The following is a 14,372-nucleotide window of genomic DNA, read 5'->3' on the forward strand; positions in this document are numbered from 1 at the left end:
AAATATCATAGATTTTATTTATTATCTACTTGAGTTATACCAATTTCTTAATATAGTTTTTTGTTTATTATCCTCTTATTTTATCTAATTATCCAAATTATCAGCTGTCTTTATATATTATTATTACCATTATTAAATTTTGATTTTAAATTCTTAAATTTTTTAATTTTGAGCATTTTTCTATATTCTTACTACTATAAAGTTGAACTTATATAAAAAGTTAAAGATTAAAAAAAAATGTTTTTGAATATTTTTTGTTCATAGTAAAAAATCGTATTCAATATTTTTTGAGTATTTAAAAATTATTATTTATTTATTTATGATTTATTTTAATATTTTTACCAATGAATTTTAAATAAATGATTTAAATAAAATATTCGTTTATTTTTAATTTAATAACTGAACTATATTTTAATATTTGAAAAATTTATTTTTAATAAAATATTTTTTTGAATTAAAGCTAATTTGAAAAAATTGCTTGTGCTTTGAGCATGAACTTAAAAGGTAAATTAATTTATGAATTTTGATGTAGTTAATCATTTTTGAATTAATCAGCTTTGCTATAGTTTTCAAATAAAGAGTTAAAATAAATAATCTAAAACAACAAAAACGTTAATCTTGTTTCTTATTTTAAACAAATTGCCTACTTTCAATCTTGAAAAATGCTTTTATTTTGATAAAATAAAAAAAGCAAATAATTTAAATACATTGCAATTAAAAAAACTATTATTTTTAAATGCAGTAATTTGTATTTTTTATTTTATTTTTGCTTCAGTTTCTTTTGAAAACTTCCATCTTTTGATAGGATATTTATTGAAATTCATATGAAAGTTTTTTGCTATAATTGTGGTTAAATTTTAAGATTATTGGGATTTAATTGATTTTATTTAAAAAAACTTTTACTCTCGCTATAAAAAAAGTATCAATAAAATTACTAATATGGGTAATTGTCTCCCTTCTCAAATAAAATATAAATGCAAGGAGTTGAACTAAAATGAAAAAGATATTTAACAATTCTTTGACATTTTAAAAAGCAAGAATTATATCGCTGAAATTCAGTTAGAAGGTAGTGGTTACGGAGTTACTTTTAAAGCTTAGTCAAAAACATCAAAAAAAGATGTAGCAGTTAAATGCATTAAAGAAGAGACTAGTGGAAAGCACTAGGAAATGAAGTAAAAATTAGACTCCGTTTCAAATATTAAGCAAAAAGACTAAATTGTGGACATTTTAGAAACTATTTAAGTTACAAAAAAGGAAAAAATCCACTTCATTGTAATGGAAATGTGTGAGGGTAAAAAAAAAAACTCTTTTTTAAAAAACTTAAAGCTTACTTAAAAAATATGAATAGGTAATTTAAGTAGCTTGATAAATGGACAAAGGAAATTAAAATAAAGCAATTCCTTAATCATATTAATCTAGCTGCTGTTGGGTCTGAGGGAGTTGGAAAAGCAAAAAATCGCACATGGCGGAATAAAGCCATCAAACATTCTATTTAATAGATCACCTTTGGGATATATCAAAATCAAAATTTGTATAAAAATTGCAAAAAATATCCTTAATTTAATAAAATAAGAATTTTTTATATTACAGCTGACATAGGAACAGCTACGGGTCCTAATGACTATGTAAGCTAAGAAAATCTAAACTAGGCCTCTATAAAAGTAATTAAAATACATCAAAAAATAAAATAGCATTATTGGAAATTACTAATAAAAGGGTGATGTTTATTCTCTTGGTCTCATTTTTCTTGAGCTGCTTTTGGGCAAGCAAATTACCAATTAGGAGAAAGCAGATTTGAGAAGAAAAAAAATTGATTAGTTCCTTTAATCAAATCATTTGGCTGATTAATTTTTAGAAAATTAGTTGATTAGAAAAATGATTGCTGAAGGTGATTAAAGAGAATCTATAGAGTAGTTGCTTCCTAAAGCCATTAAACTTTTCTATGAAAATACTACTATAAACCATGTGGAAAAACTGAAATGGATTCTGCAGTACAGTGATATGTAAAAATTAGAACTAAGAAATTATTAAATAGATTTAAGCATGCAGTTATAAATTAATTTATTTATCCAATATAATTGTCTGAAAGGGTAAATTGCGTTGGTGATGGAGACTCATAAAATGATTAAATGGATTTGGATAAGAGTTTGAATATAAATTCTTTAAAAATAGATCTTTCGTAATTTGTTAAATACATTATTAAAATTTGAATATTTCCTTTAGAAGAAAAAAATAATTGGTTTTATATGTAACTATTTGTATCAACTACTATTCATTTTTATTTTCTTCCTTGCTAGTCCTTGATCCTCAAAGATTGAATTGAATTTTTTATTAGATCGAATAAAGTTGGTGCAGAAGAAGCTAAGAGCATTGCGGCAGTAATTCAAAAGTGCAGAAATGTTACTAATTTGACTCTTATTCTTGAGTAAAAAATTAAATAAACTGATAAATTTTGATTTTGACCTTTTATATCTTCTTAATTATTTCTATCTCTAATTTTGATTAAAAACAGTTTTAAAACTCATATTTAAGCTTTGATTTTATTCATTTTTCGTTCAAATACAAATTAAACTTTTTTACTTAATAGAAGTAGCGAAATTGGGGTTGAAGCAGCCAAGTCTCTTGGGGTTGCCATTTAAAATTGTAAACAGTTGACCTCTTTAAATCTTAATCTCTCGTAATCGATGAAATAATTAATCTAATTCGCTTATATTTTCAATCAAAATTTAAATTAAATTTCCTAAAACTATTTGTCATTTTGATTTATCTTATTTGGATTTCATTTTGTTAGTTTCTAAAGCCATATTAAAAATAAACTAATTTTTTTTATTTTAAAGTTGCACTGGAATCGACAGCGAAGCAGTAAAAAGTGTTTGCCATGCTTTGGAAAACTGTAAAAATATGACATCTCTCAATCTTAATTTTGAGTATAAAAAATAAATTAAAAACCAAACTTGATATAAATAATAAAAATCACTTTTGTTCATATAAACAGCTTTAATATTTTATATTCATTATTTCTCACATTAAAAACAAGCATTATTAATTAATTTCCTTTTTTACAATTTATTATATATAAATTCATATTCCTACTTTAACTAAAAGAGGTCTTAAGCTACACCAGGATGGGGCACAAAGTATAGGAAAATCTTTTGAAAATTTAACGCATTTAAATTCTTTGGTTCTCCATATTTCGTAATTCACTTATCAATTTTATAATTTGATAAAATATTTTTAAAGCAGAATAATTAAATAGCTTTTTTGACAGTATTTATTATGTTAACTTTTAACTTAAATTTAATTCTCTTAAACTAAATATTATTTAAAGGCAAAGTTACATAGAAGCTGAAGGGGCACATAGCATCGGGTTAGCTATAGAAAAATCCAAAAATCTCACTTTTTTGGATCTTGACATCTCGTATTACAACAATTAAATTAATTATTATTCTCATCATCTTTTCTGCAACTCTTGCGCTTATTAATTAACGCATCAATATAAACTCATTTCTATTTGGATATTAATTTTTTTTATCATCTATGGATTGTGAATTATATACTTAAAAGGAACTTTTAAGCTAAATTCCCACCTCAATCTATTATAATAAAAAACACAAATATTCATAATTATTAAGTGTTATATTTTAAATAATTTTTATGTTTTAAGAGGTAACAAAATCGGCGCAGAAGGGGTAAAGAGCGTAGCGACATCTATTGAAAAATGCATAAATATATCTTCATTGTAACTCAATTTTAGGTATTACAAAAATTTAGATTATCAATCAATATTGGTTTATTTTTAAATAAATTCTGGCTAAAATTCAAAAATACTTAAAAATATTTTTTTGAAGATTTTAACTTCTAAGAATTGTTGCCATTTATCTTTCTATCTATCTATCAATCTATTTTATTATACTAACTTATCATTTTTATTTTTTACTGATTAATAACACAAAGTAAATAAATTGTTTCTAATTGTTTATTTACCTATTTATTATTTTAAAGAGAATGTAAAATTGGTGTTGAAAAGATGCAAAGTATTCGCACATTGATATAAAATTGCAAAAATGTTACTTCATTGAATCTTGACCTATCGTAATCACCAAAAATTTAATTGATGATATAATATTTACTTATTTTTAACAGAATTGCACATTCAATTTAATTTTTGCTTTTTAATGAGTTTCAAATTTTTAGATTTCCTTATGATTATTTGCTTAGAAAAGCCTTAATGCTAACTAAATTATATTATTTCAAAGGTAAAATGTTCTTGATTAAGAAACAGCAAAGATACTTGGTCTTGCACTATAATAAAATTCAAAAATGACCTCTTTAGCTCTTAAAATAAGGTATTTATTATTCCAATCAATCGACAAATTGAATTAACTACTTTTAGGTTAATTCAAAGCAAAATTTAGATTAATATTTTGTTGATTTTTTTATTGGTTCACTATTTATTTATTTCTACATTTTCTTGCTTTTTTAATCAAACATTGCATATATATATTTTAAAAATAAATTCAAAAGCAACACATTATTAGAGTTAGAGGCTGCTAAGATTCTTGCGACGGCTTTTTAAAACTGTACAAACATCACTTCCTTAAATCTTAACATTGCGTAATTTATTATTTTATTTAATGAATGGATTAGGCATAAAAGCAGCATTGAAAATTATATTCTTTTTATTTTAGTATAAGAAATTTAAATAGCTAATGTCAGCTAAATATGTTTTGCATTTTCTTATTAGTTAATTACTTACTTACTTACTTATTACTTTTAAATCTGAAAATTATTTGAAAAATTAAATAAATTTATTTTATAGGTGGAATAAAATTGACAATGAAGGGGTTAAGATTTTCGGATAAGCTTTATTTTAGAACACAAATTTCACATCGTTATCAATTAATTCTATGTAAATAATAAACAAGCAATTTCATTAAAACTTTTTATCAGCGAATGCTTAGTTAGATATTTTAGCTTTATTTTAATATATTGAAATAGCTAACTAATATCGCAGAAATTTGTTTTCAATTTTTTATTATCTGCTTTAAAACTCTTAAATTTCAAATTATATAAAACTAAATGATTCTATAGGCGAAATACAATTGGCGATGAAGGGATAAAAGTCATTGGAACGGGTTTATCAAAGTGCAAAAACTTAAATTCTTTATCTTTGGATTTCTCGTAAATCACTAAAAAAACTTTTAATTAAATTGCGAACATTTATTTATTTAGTTAGTTAGTTAGCAAAGCTTTGAATATATGAATGTTGGCTTCTATTGATATATTAATTCATTGATTCATTCATATATTTGCTTTGTTGGTTGCATTTTCTTTCATGCTAAATTTATATTTAAAAATGAACTTAATTGTTTTTTTATTATTTTAAAGAACAGGTGGTTTAGGCAATTAAGAGGCAAAGAGTCTTGGAATAGCTTTGCAAAATTGTATAAATCTCACTTCTTTGAATCTTCAACTAAGGTAAAAGCAAAAAAAAAAAAGATATTATAAATTTACTCCTATAAATATTCATTTTGATTTTAGAATTATTCTAACTAAATAAGAATTTACATTTATTTTTACATATTTAGATTTTTATTCTGATTATTAATTAACTAATTAATCATTTTTAAAATAATTAAATTTCACTTTAAAAGGCTCAATTCTATCCATGCTGAAGGAGTTGAGAGTATTGCAACAGCTATAGGAGAATGCAAGAACCTCACTTGTTTGTCACTTAATCTCTAGTAACTCTATTAATAAATAAATAAATCTATAAATTAAATAATTCACTCAAACCAATTCTATTTCCACTGAATGAAAACACTGCTCAAAATAAATCATATTAAATTATAGGGAAAATAAAATAGGAACAGAAGGTGCAAAAAAGCTTTGTATATTTACAGATAAGTGCCCAAAAATTACAACTTTCGTTCTTGGTCTTGAGTAATTTACCAAATATCAAAATAAAACTTATCAAATTTACGCATATCATCCTAAGCCTAAATTTATTTTCAAATTATCAAGAAATAATCAGATTTACGACGAAGGAGCGAAGGCTATCGGATTATCTTTAGAAAAATTAAAAGATTTAAGTTCTTTGACTCTTAATCTTTCGTAATACAATAAATTATTAATTAATATTTATCTTTATTAATTAAGGGTCTAATTTTTTTCTGATACAAAATTTATTTGAATAAGAAAGAGAGCTTTTTCATAATCAAAAAATTTGGAAAGGTTCCTTAATTAACAGAGATACATAATATATATATGATTTATGGTACAAATAGCTAAAGATAACCTTTTATTCTATTTATATTAATATAATTTTTTTTTCTTTCAGATTATATTTATTTACATGATAATAATATTCTCTTTATTTTAAAGTTGGAATAGAATTGATTCAGAAGGAGTTAGTGATTTAGGGATATCCATATAAAAGTGTAAAATGATTCATACTTTCGATATTAATTTAACGTAATTTGTATAATAAATAATCTAGAAGCTATTTTCATAATCTATTTATATGAATTAAATGATTTTTAAATTTTATTTTTAATTTTTTTATATTTAAGTTAAATTAATATAATTTATAAAATAATATTTTAGAAGTAATATTATCGATGTGAAAGGGATAAAGAGTTTTGCAAATTCAATACAATAGTCAACAAACATTTCTACCTTAATATGTAGTACGGGGTAATTGAAATAATAAATCCCATTAAATTATAAATTAATAATAAAAAACTTTACAATTTTAAATAAATAATAGTTAATTAATTTCATAAAATAACTATAATTTTTTATATTAAAGGGGAAATAAGTATGAATTAGATCAACCTACAAAATATTAAATCGAAAATTTAAAATAGCAAATTAATTTATGATTATCTGAAATGTTGGTATTTTTTTTTGTATTTTGGGTTTAGTTTACTTATTTTTTGTGTATTAATAAAACATTTTTTATTAAGATAGATATTCTATTAATAAATCATTATTCCTTACTATTAATTAGCCAATTTATTCAATTTATTGAAAATAAAATATTAAGTTAAACCATGAGCTTAAAAATCCCCCTTTTGTATATTCGGTTAGAATTGAAAAAGCAATTTAAGCTTTTTTTGAACATTATTTTACTTTGATTTTACATTAACTAGGAGAAATTTATACTCTTAATCATAGAAATTCTATACGCGAAATTTTTAATAATTTGAACAGTTAACAAATAAATATTTGGTAAAATAAAACTTCGATATATTGATATATTACTATATTTGCTTTTTTTGCATTTTAACATATCAAAAAATTGTCTTTTAAAAATAAAATGAATAGTATTTTTATTATTTTTAAAGAGTAGGTGATTTATGTAATAATGAAGTATAGATTATTGGTAGAGCAGGCAAAACTATAATGATATTATTTGTTTTTTAAAAGGTATAACCTTAAAAAATTCAAATTTGTAACTACAAATAATAAATTATTTCATAAAATAATTAATTATTGAATATTTTTTCTAATCATCAGTTATTCACTTTTAAAAATACTAAAACTGACAAAAAAAAGTTAAATTCTACCTACATGTTACATTAGGTTAATTGACATATAAGGAGAGTTCTTGCACTCTCCTAGATTAACTTTAACACTCTAAAATCCTTATAATAAATTAATAAAATAGATAATTCATAAATACCCATTCTACTTTCATTAGTTAAAAACACTATTTATAACTTATATTTATATAATTTATCATTAATTACCATCAAAATTTCAGAAACAATTTGAAAATTTTTATTTAAAACTCATTATCCTTCTAAAAGAAAGTTGAAGAAGTTTATTATTTAAAAAAAAAGATTACATTGGAGTTAATTAAAGTTTAAAAATAATATATTTTTTGAAAAATAAACTCTCACTAAATTTAATTTCTAAAAAGTAAACTCGGGTAGATACAGCCAGGCTATTACAGAGGGTAGACAAATGAAAACGCACATATAAAAATGCTATATTTTACATAATGAAAACTTTAAGGAGGGGTAAAAATATGTGGAGGGGGTGACCTTTAATTATTAAGGATTTACAGTAAATTATTTATTTTATTCCAACAAAAAAAATGATTTTTTCAAAATATTTGTAAAAATTATTTGATAAATTGAGATCTTAATTAGTCAGCAAAGTAGAAGATAATTTAAAAATTTATCAGAAATACATAAATTAAAAACAAAAATTTCTGATAAAAACTAATTAATAAAAAATTTAAAAACATCAAAAGCAAAAGCTATTTATTTATTTTTTAGTTTTAAAAAAATAATTATAATTTCAAGTGTGATTTTGTAATTTAGCTTAGTTGATTTTAACATCTTTCATAAATCTTATTTAAAATCAGATTTAAAATTTTTATTTAAATATTACCAATATTAACCTTTTTTGTTTTAGATAATAAACTTGGTCATATAATTTTTTTTTAAGAGTTAAAACAAAAAGAATAATGTGTAAGCTTATATTATTTTACAAAATAATTCACTTTTGGATTAAGGCAATAACTATAAGATAAACTTGAAATTTTAGTTATTTTTTAATTTAATTAATTTCCAAAAATAATTAATTGGTAGCAAAATTGTAAACAAATTTGATTTAGAAAATAAATAATTTTTTTTGCTTGCTTGTTTTTTAATTTAAAAAATTTTTTATTGGACAGGAGATTTTAAAATAAACACTTTTTATGTTTTGTTTGAAAATAGAATTTTTTTTTTTCCTAACTATTTAAATTTTAATTATTAAAAGTAACAAAGAAATACTTTTCCTTCATTATAAGTGAAATTTAATTTTGAATAAAATCCATTCGAGTAAGACAATTTTGATTATTATTTGAACAGAAAAATAATTATAAAAATAAATTTCAAAAGAATTTAAAATTAATTGCTCAAATAAATAGTTAAGAAATTTGTTTATTTTAATTTATTGATAGCCCATAAATTAAAGTCTAATTAATTATCTTAAACTTTGCATACATTTTATTTGTATTATTTTTATGAAATATATTTTGATTATCTATGGATTGAACATACTTTTAAATATTATTCAAAACATTTTAATTTACTTTTGTAATATTTCTTTTATTTTTCTTAAATTTTTTTCAAATTTTGAAAAATAAAATAATTAAGAATCTAATTTTTAAATATTTTGAAAATAAGAATAAGAAATGGAGATATTTTAATGTCTTTAAAAATAGAATGTTCTATTTTTAAGCTTTTTATTTGACAAATGAAATCCTATTATAAAGCATTTAAAATCTAAATCCTCTAATAAAAATATTTAAAAATATGAAGTCTTTGGATGATAGAAATCTAATTTAAAAAAACCATAAATTTTTATCATATTTTTTTATATAATAGATAAAAATGTGTATAATTAATTTGTTAATCATTTATTTTAAGTCATTTTTATTTTGTTAAAGTTTTCTTCTTTATCTGAAAAATTTTAATTAAACTTAGTCTTCTAAAAAATTTCTAATTAATTTAATTTATAATATTTGTATTCATAAGCAAATTTTTCCTAAAAGTTATTATGAAATGCTCATTTGCTTCTTTATTGTTAAATATTAGAATTATTTTTGAAAAATAATATCTAAATAATATATTTAAATTTATCTATTTTATAATTTGCTTGATTTATATTTCAACTCTTTTTATAAATAACAAAATTTATTGAAGAAGCAGCTAACTTCTTTAAAAATTGAAAAAAAGTAAATTTATAGTGAATTAAACATTAATATCTTAGACATCAATATTATTAATACTTTTAATAAATAATCTGTCCCATTTTAAATAACAAAATTATTAATTAAAGTTTTCCAACCCTAAATTTCAAAAGTGTTAATCCAATTGATAGTTTATGTTTTCAATCATAAATTTCATTTACCGGAATACCTCTAACCTCGAAATAGTCATTTTTTTGGAGTCAAGGTAAGAGGTTTTGTTTATTTTATTATACGTAAAATTTTACAAAAAATTTATTATCCCCCTGATATCAAGTTGCCAATATCTATTATATTACAATCGATATATACATATATTTAATCTGTTTATATTATTAAATTATTTTAAATTATGTTCATTTTTTTTAAAAGTTGTCTTTACCTGAAGATTTCTAATTAAAATTTGTCTTCTTAGAAATTTAATTTTCAATTTATTAAATTAATTAATAATATGTGTGTGTCTTTTCTTAAACAAACACAACTTTTTCTAAAGAATAAAACCTATTTAAGTTTATCTATGTTATAATTTTTCTTGATTTTATATTTCGAATCTATTTATAAATAACAAAATTAATATTAGAAGGAACTTCTTTCGAATTGAAAAAAAAAGTAAAATTATCTTTCTGTATTGAAAATTATTAATTTGATCCGTTTAATTAGAAATTAATTTGTTCTTATTTTAGATAAGAAAATGACAAATTAAAATTTTCTTACCCCATATTTTAAAAATCTTAATTCACTAAAAAATACATATTTTCCACCACAAATTTCATTTATAAGGAAGTATAAATTAAATCGGGCGCAAAAGAAAAGTAAAAAAGTTAATTTAAAAAAAAATAAGACCAAACCTATTTGAAAAAAATGAGAAGAAAATTAACTCTATTGATTGCTGCTTTAGCTGCTATTGGAACTGTAACAGCTTGCTAAGACCCTGCAGCAGTCGGATCAGGCTGTCTTTGCTAAGGTACTTATTATGGTACTTCAGTTGACGCAGTACCAGGATAGGGATGCAAAGCGTGTCCTAATGGTACGGCTTAAGGAGCTGCAGCAGCTGGTGCAACGACTCTTGCAGACTGTAACACTTGTCTTGATATTTCTCATGCTTCTTTCACTGGAACAACATCTGCCCCAGCTTGTACTTGCAAAGACCCTAACGCTATTGCCCTTCAAGGTCAAAATTGCAAGTGTAAGGCCAATACCTATGGAATGCCTAGTAGAACCACAACTACCGCATGTACTGCTTGTCCCAATGGTTCTGGTTCTGCCGCTGGAAGCACAGCTTAAACTGATTGCACTTTATGTGCTGACAGTACTCATGCCACTTTCACTGGAACTACAGCTGCCCCAGCTTGTACTTGCACTGACCCTAATGCTACTCTCGACGCAAGTGGAAATTGCCAATGCAAGGCCAATACCTATGGAATGCCTAGCACCACCTCAACTACCACATGTACTGCTTGTCCCAGTGGTTCTGGTTCTGCTCCTGGAAGCACAGCTTTAGCTAATTGCTCTTTATGTATTGATACTACTTATGCTACTTTCACTGGAACTGCAAGTTCCCCAGCTTGTTCTTGCACTGACCCTAATGCTTAAATTAGTGCTTCTACTTCAATGTACTAATGCAAAGCTGGTTACTATGGTACTCCAAGTACTACTCCCACTAGTGGTTGTAATAAATGCCCTCAAGGATAAACTACAGCTGCTGGATCTACCACAAATACTTGTGCTGTAGTACCATCAACTTAATCTTATATTTTAATGCCAATAGTTTCTTTGGTACTCTCTCTATTTATTGCTATTTGATACAAACTTATATGAATTAACTGCATTAAAATTCAATAAGATAAATAAACCATTTAATTTTTGTCTGTTAGTGTATAAATTTTTTGTTATGTACTAATGATTTGAAAATTGATAAGCTTTTTATTTTAATATTATTGTTTTTTTTTTCTCAAGTAAATAACTAGCCAAAACACTTTTTCTATCCTTAAAATATAGCGTTAAAATTGAAAATATAAAATACAGTAATTCCATAAATATATGTCAAGACTAACCTCACCCAAAAATAAATTCTTTGGAAAAATGGACTTAATTTAGAAAATTATAAAATAATGAAAATAAATATTTTACATATGGGAGAAATCAGGGATCAGCAAGAAGAAGCCATTATACTTGTTTTTTATTGATTTATGAATATATTATTTAATAAATAATCAAATTAATTGATTTTTTATATTTTTTTTCATCTAAATTTATGATAAGATCTTTAGATAATAATCATCATCATACTTTTAAAATTTACCAATAAACTCAGATTTAATAATATCAGTATCTAGTTATATTTTTTAAAAGTTAAGGTGCTTATGAAGTTATTTTCCTTATACAAAAGCCTTTTGTTTTACAAATTTTTGTAAACTAACCATGTGAGCATTATTAATTAATTTTAAGTTATTTGCTTGCTATTTTGCAAAAACAAACAATTAATCTTTTCGTGCTAATCTTCTTAAATTTTTGTCTTTAATCATAAATAAACTTCTAAACATAAATAATAATTCAATAATATTAAATAATAAATAATTAATTAAACAAATTAAATTATTTTGATAAGATCATGTTCTGATATATTCCTTGATTATTTAGCTACATATATTTTATTTATTTCAAACTTATATATTATTTATTTAAATGCTTAATTAATTATCTTTAAAATATTTAATAACTTATTTTTAAATTTAAAGATATATGTTTGTTTATCAAACTTATTTTTCTTTTTTTTATCAATAAATTTTAAATTTCTTACTTATATATCATCTTGAAATAATTATTATGATTTGATAAATATTTCAAAGCCATTATATTATTAATTTTATCTTAAATTTTATAGCTATTTTTCTTTAATTTTTTTTAAACGATTAGTTTCTATATTTAATATATTTAAAGAGAAAGATCATTTATATCTTCAAGTATTTGTTATTCTTAATTTTTAATTTCCATAAAAGTTTATAAAATATAATTTGTTTATTCAGTTATTAATATTTATGTGTCGTTTAATGTAATTTATATAAATAAATTTATATTTAAAATTTGAAATTTTATTTTTCTTCATTAAACCCAATTTTTTTAGAATAGAAAAATAATTTTGGTTAGTTATTTACATTAAAAAAACAATAATATTAAAAAGTTTATTTATCAATTTTCAAATCATTGGTACATAACAAATAATCTTTGCACTAACAGGCAAAAATTGAATGATTTATTTATCTTATTGAATTTGAATACAGTTAATTCACATAAATCTGTATCAAAGAGCAATAAAGAGAGAGAGTACCAAAAAACTATTGGCATTAAAATATAAGATGAATTTGATTATTCAGCACAAGTATTTGTGGTAGATCCAGCAGCTGTAGTTTATCCTTCAGGGAATTTATTACAACCACTAGTAGTGGTAGCACTTGGAGTACCATAGTAATTAGCTTTGCATTAGCACATTGTAGTAGAAGCACTGAGTTAAGCATTAAGATCATTGCAAGTACAAGCTGGGGCAGTTTAATTTCCAGTGAAAATAGCATAAGTAGTATCAAAACAGATAGAACAAGTATCAATTGAAGTGGGATAATTGGGAACCTTTGCTTAAGCAGTAAGTACCTGAAGGACACTTTTTAAATGCTAAATTGTAATTTTAATCAGATGAAATCCAATAATAACAACTTTAGCAAAAATAGGATGAACCTGAGCCTGATGCTGAGGGGACACCAGAGTCAGAGCAAGTAGCTGTTACAGTTCCAATAATAGCTATAACAGCAATCAATCATGTTAAATTTCTCATTTTTTACAAATAATTTTTGTTTATTTTTTTTTAGATTAATATTTATTTATATCTTTCTTCTACTCCCAATTATAAACTTGGTTATAAATGAAGTTTATGTGGAAAATATGTATTATTTAGTGGGTTAATATTTTTGAAATATGGGGTAGGAAAATTTTTAATTGTTATTTTCTTATTTAAAGTAGGAACAAATTAATTTATAATAATATTTAATAAAATTAACGTCTTTTAGATAAAGAAAGAAAATTTTACTTTTTTTAAATTTGAATGAAGTTCTTTCTAAAATAAATTTGTTATTTATAAATAACTTTGAAATATAAAATGAAGAAAACATATAAAATAGATAAATTTAAATGATTATATGAATGTAGATAGGATTTTTCAAAAAATAAATTCTAATTTATAAAAATAAAAAAGCAAACAAACATTTATTTCACAATCTTTAGAAAAATTATGTTTAAAAAAACAAATATAAAAAATTTTATAAACATATTATTTATATGAATATATGGATTATAATATAATAAATATTGGCAACATGACTTTGCCAGAGGGGTAATAAATTATTTTTATAATTTTACATTTAATAATTTACATATATACTATAATTCCTCAAAAAAATAGGGGTTGAGTCAGGTCTCTGACTATCTAATATATATTATAAAAAAAAATAAGAAGAAGAATAAAAAGCATAATTAAAATAAATTTAAAAATAATGTGATTGATTGATTAAATGTTAAATTTGTTATTTTCAAATTTATTTATTTACATAAATCTCTCTGGTTAAAAATAATTTGA

The 14,372-nt window shown here is 22.4% G+C and overlaps 3 protein-coding genes across 3 annotated transcripts in view; 2 read left to right on the forward strand and 1 right to left on the reverse strand. All coding sequences in view use genetic code 6, as the record gives it.

The window, feature by feature from the left end:
• Window positions 1-939: 939 nt before the first annotated feature.
• TTHERM_000774831 (kinase domain protein) lies at window positions 940-6,884 on the forward strand (the record flags this gene model as incomplete). The annotated part of the gene is made up of 23 exons (XM_012798909.1): window positions 940-1,291; window positions 1,349-1,531; window positions 1,591-1,661; window positions 1,717-2,003; window positions 2,090-2,179; window positions 2,336-2,425; window positions 2,588-2,677; window positions 2,838-2,927; window positions 3,106-3,195; window positions 3,329-3,418; window positions 3,665-3,754; window positions 4,003-4,092; window positions 4,257-4,346; window positions 4,525-4,614; window positions 4,820-4,909; window positions 5,092-5,181; window positions 5,389-5,478; window positions 5,655-5,744; window positions 5,854-5,943; window positions 6,025-6,114; window positions 6,385-6,474; window positions 6,607-6,696; window positions 6,812-6,884. 23 exons carry the CDS (start codon window positions 940-942, stop codon window positions 6,882-6,884), a joined length of 2,586 nt encoding a protein of 861 aa, XP_012654363.1.
• Window positions 6,885-10,609: 3,725 nt separating this feature from the next.
• Window positions 10,610-11,551, forward strand: TTHERM_00774850 (immobilization antigen; the record flags this gene model as incomplete). The annotated part of the gene is made up of 1 exon (XM_001021218.1): window positions 10,610-11,551. One exon carries the CDS (start codon window positions 10,610-10,612, stop codon window positions 11,549-11,551), a length of 942 nt encoding a protein of 313 aa, XP_001021218.1.
• A 1,398-nt stretch (window positions 11,552-12,949) lies between these two features.
• Window positions 12,950-14,372, reverse strand: part of TTHERM_00774860 (hypothetical protein) — a gene marked incomplete at both ends in the record, with an annotated part of 1,720 nt that continues 297 nt past the window's right edge. Inside the window, 3 exons of the mRNA XM_001021219.3 lie at window positions 12,950-13,414; window positions 14,170-14,222; window positions 14,344-14,372. The exon at window positions 14,344-14,372 is cut by the window's right edge and continues 185 nt beyond it. Coding sequence (XP_001021219.3) covers window positions 12,950-13,414; window positions 14,170-14,222; window positions 14,344-14,372 — 547 coding nt within the window. The remainder of the gene's footprint in view (window positions 13,415-14,169; window positions 14,223-14,343) is intronic.

Source organism: Tetrahymena thermophila (assembly GCF_000189635.1).
Source record: "Tetrahymena thermophila SB210 genomic scaffold scf_8254549, whole genome shotgun sequence".
In the NCBI taxonomy this organism is placed as follows: domain Eukaryota; phylum Ciliophora; class Oligohymenophorea; order Hymenostomatida; family Tetrahymenidae; genus Tetrahymena; species Tetrahymena thermophila.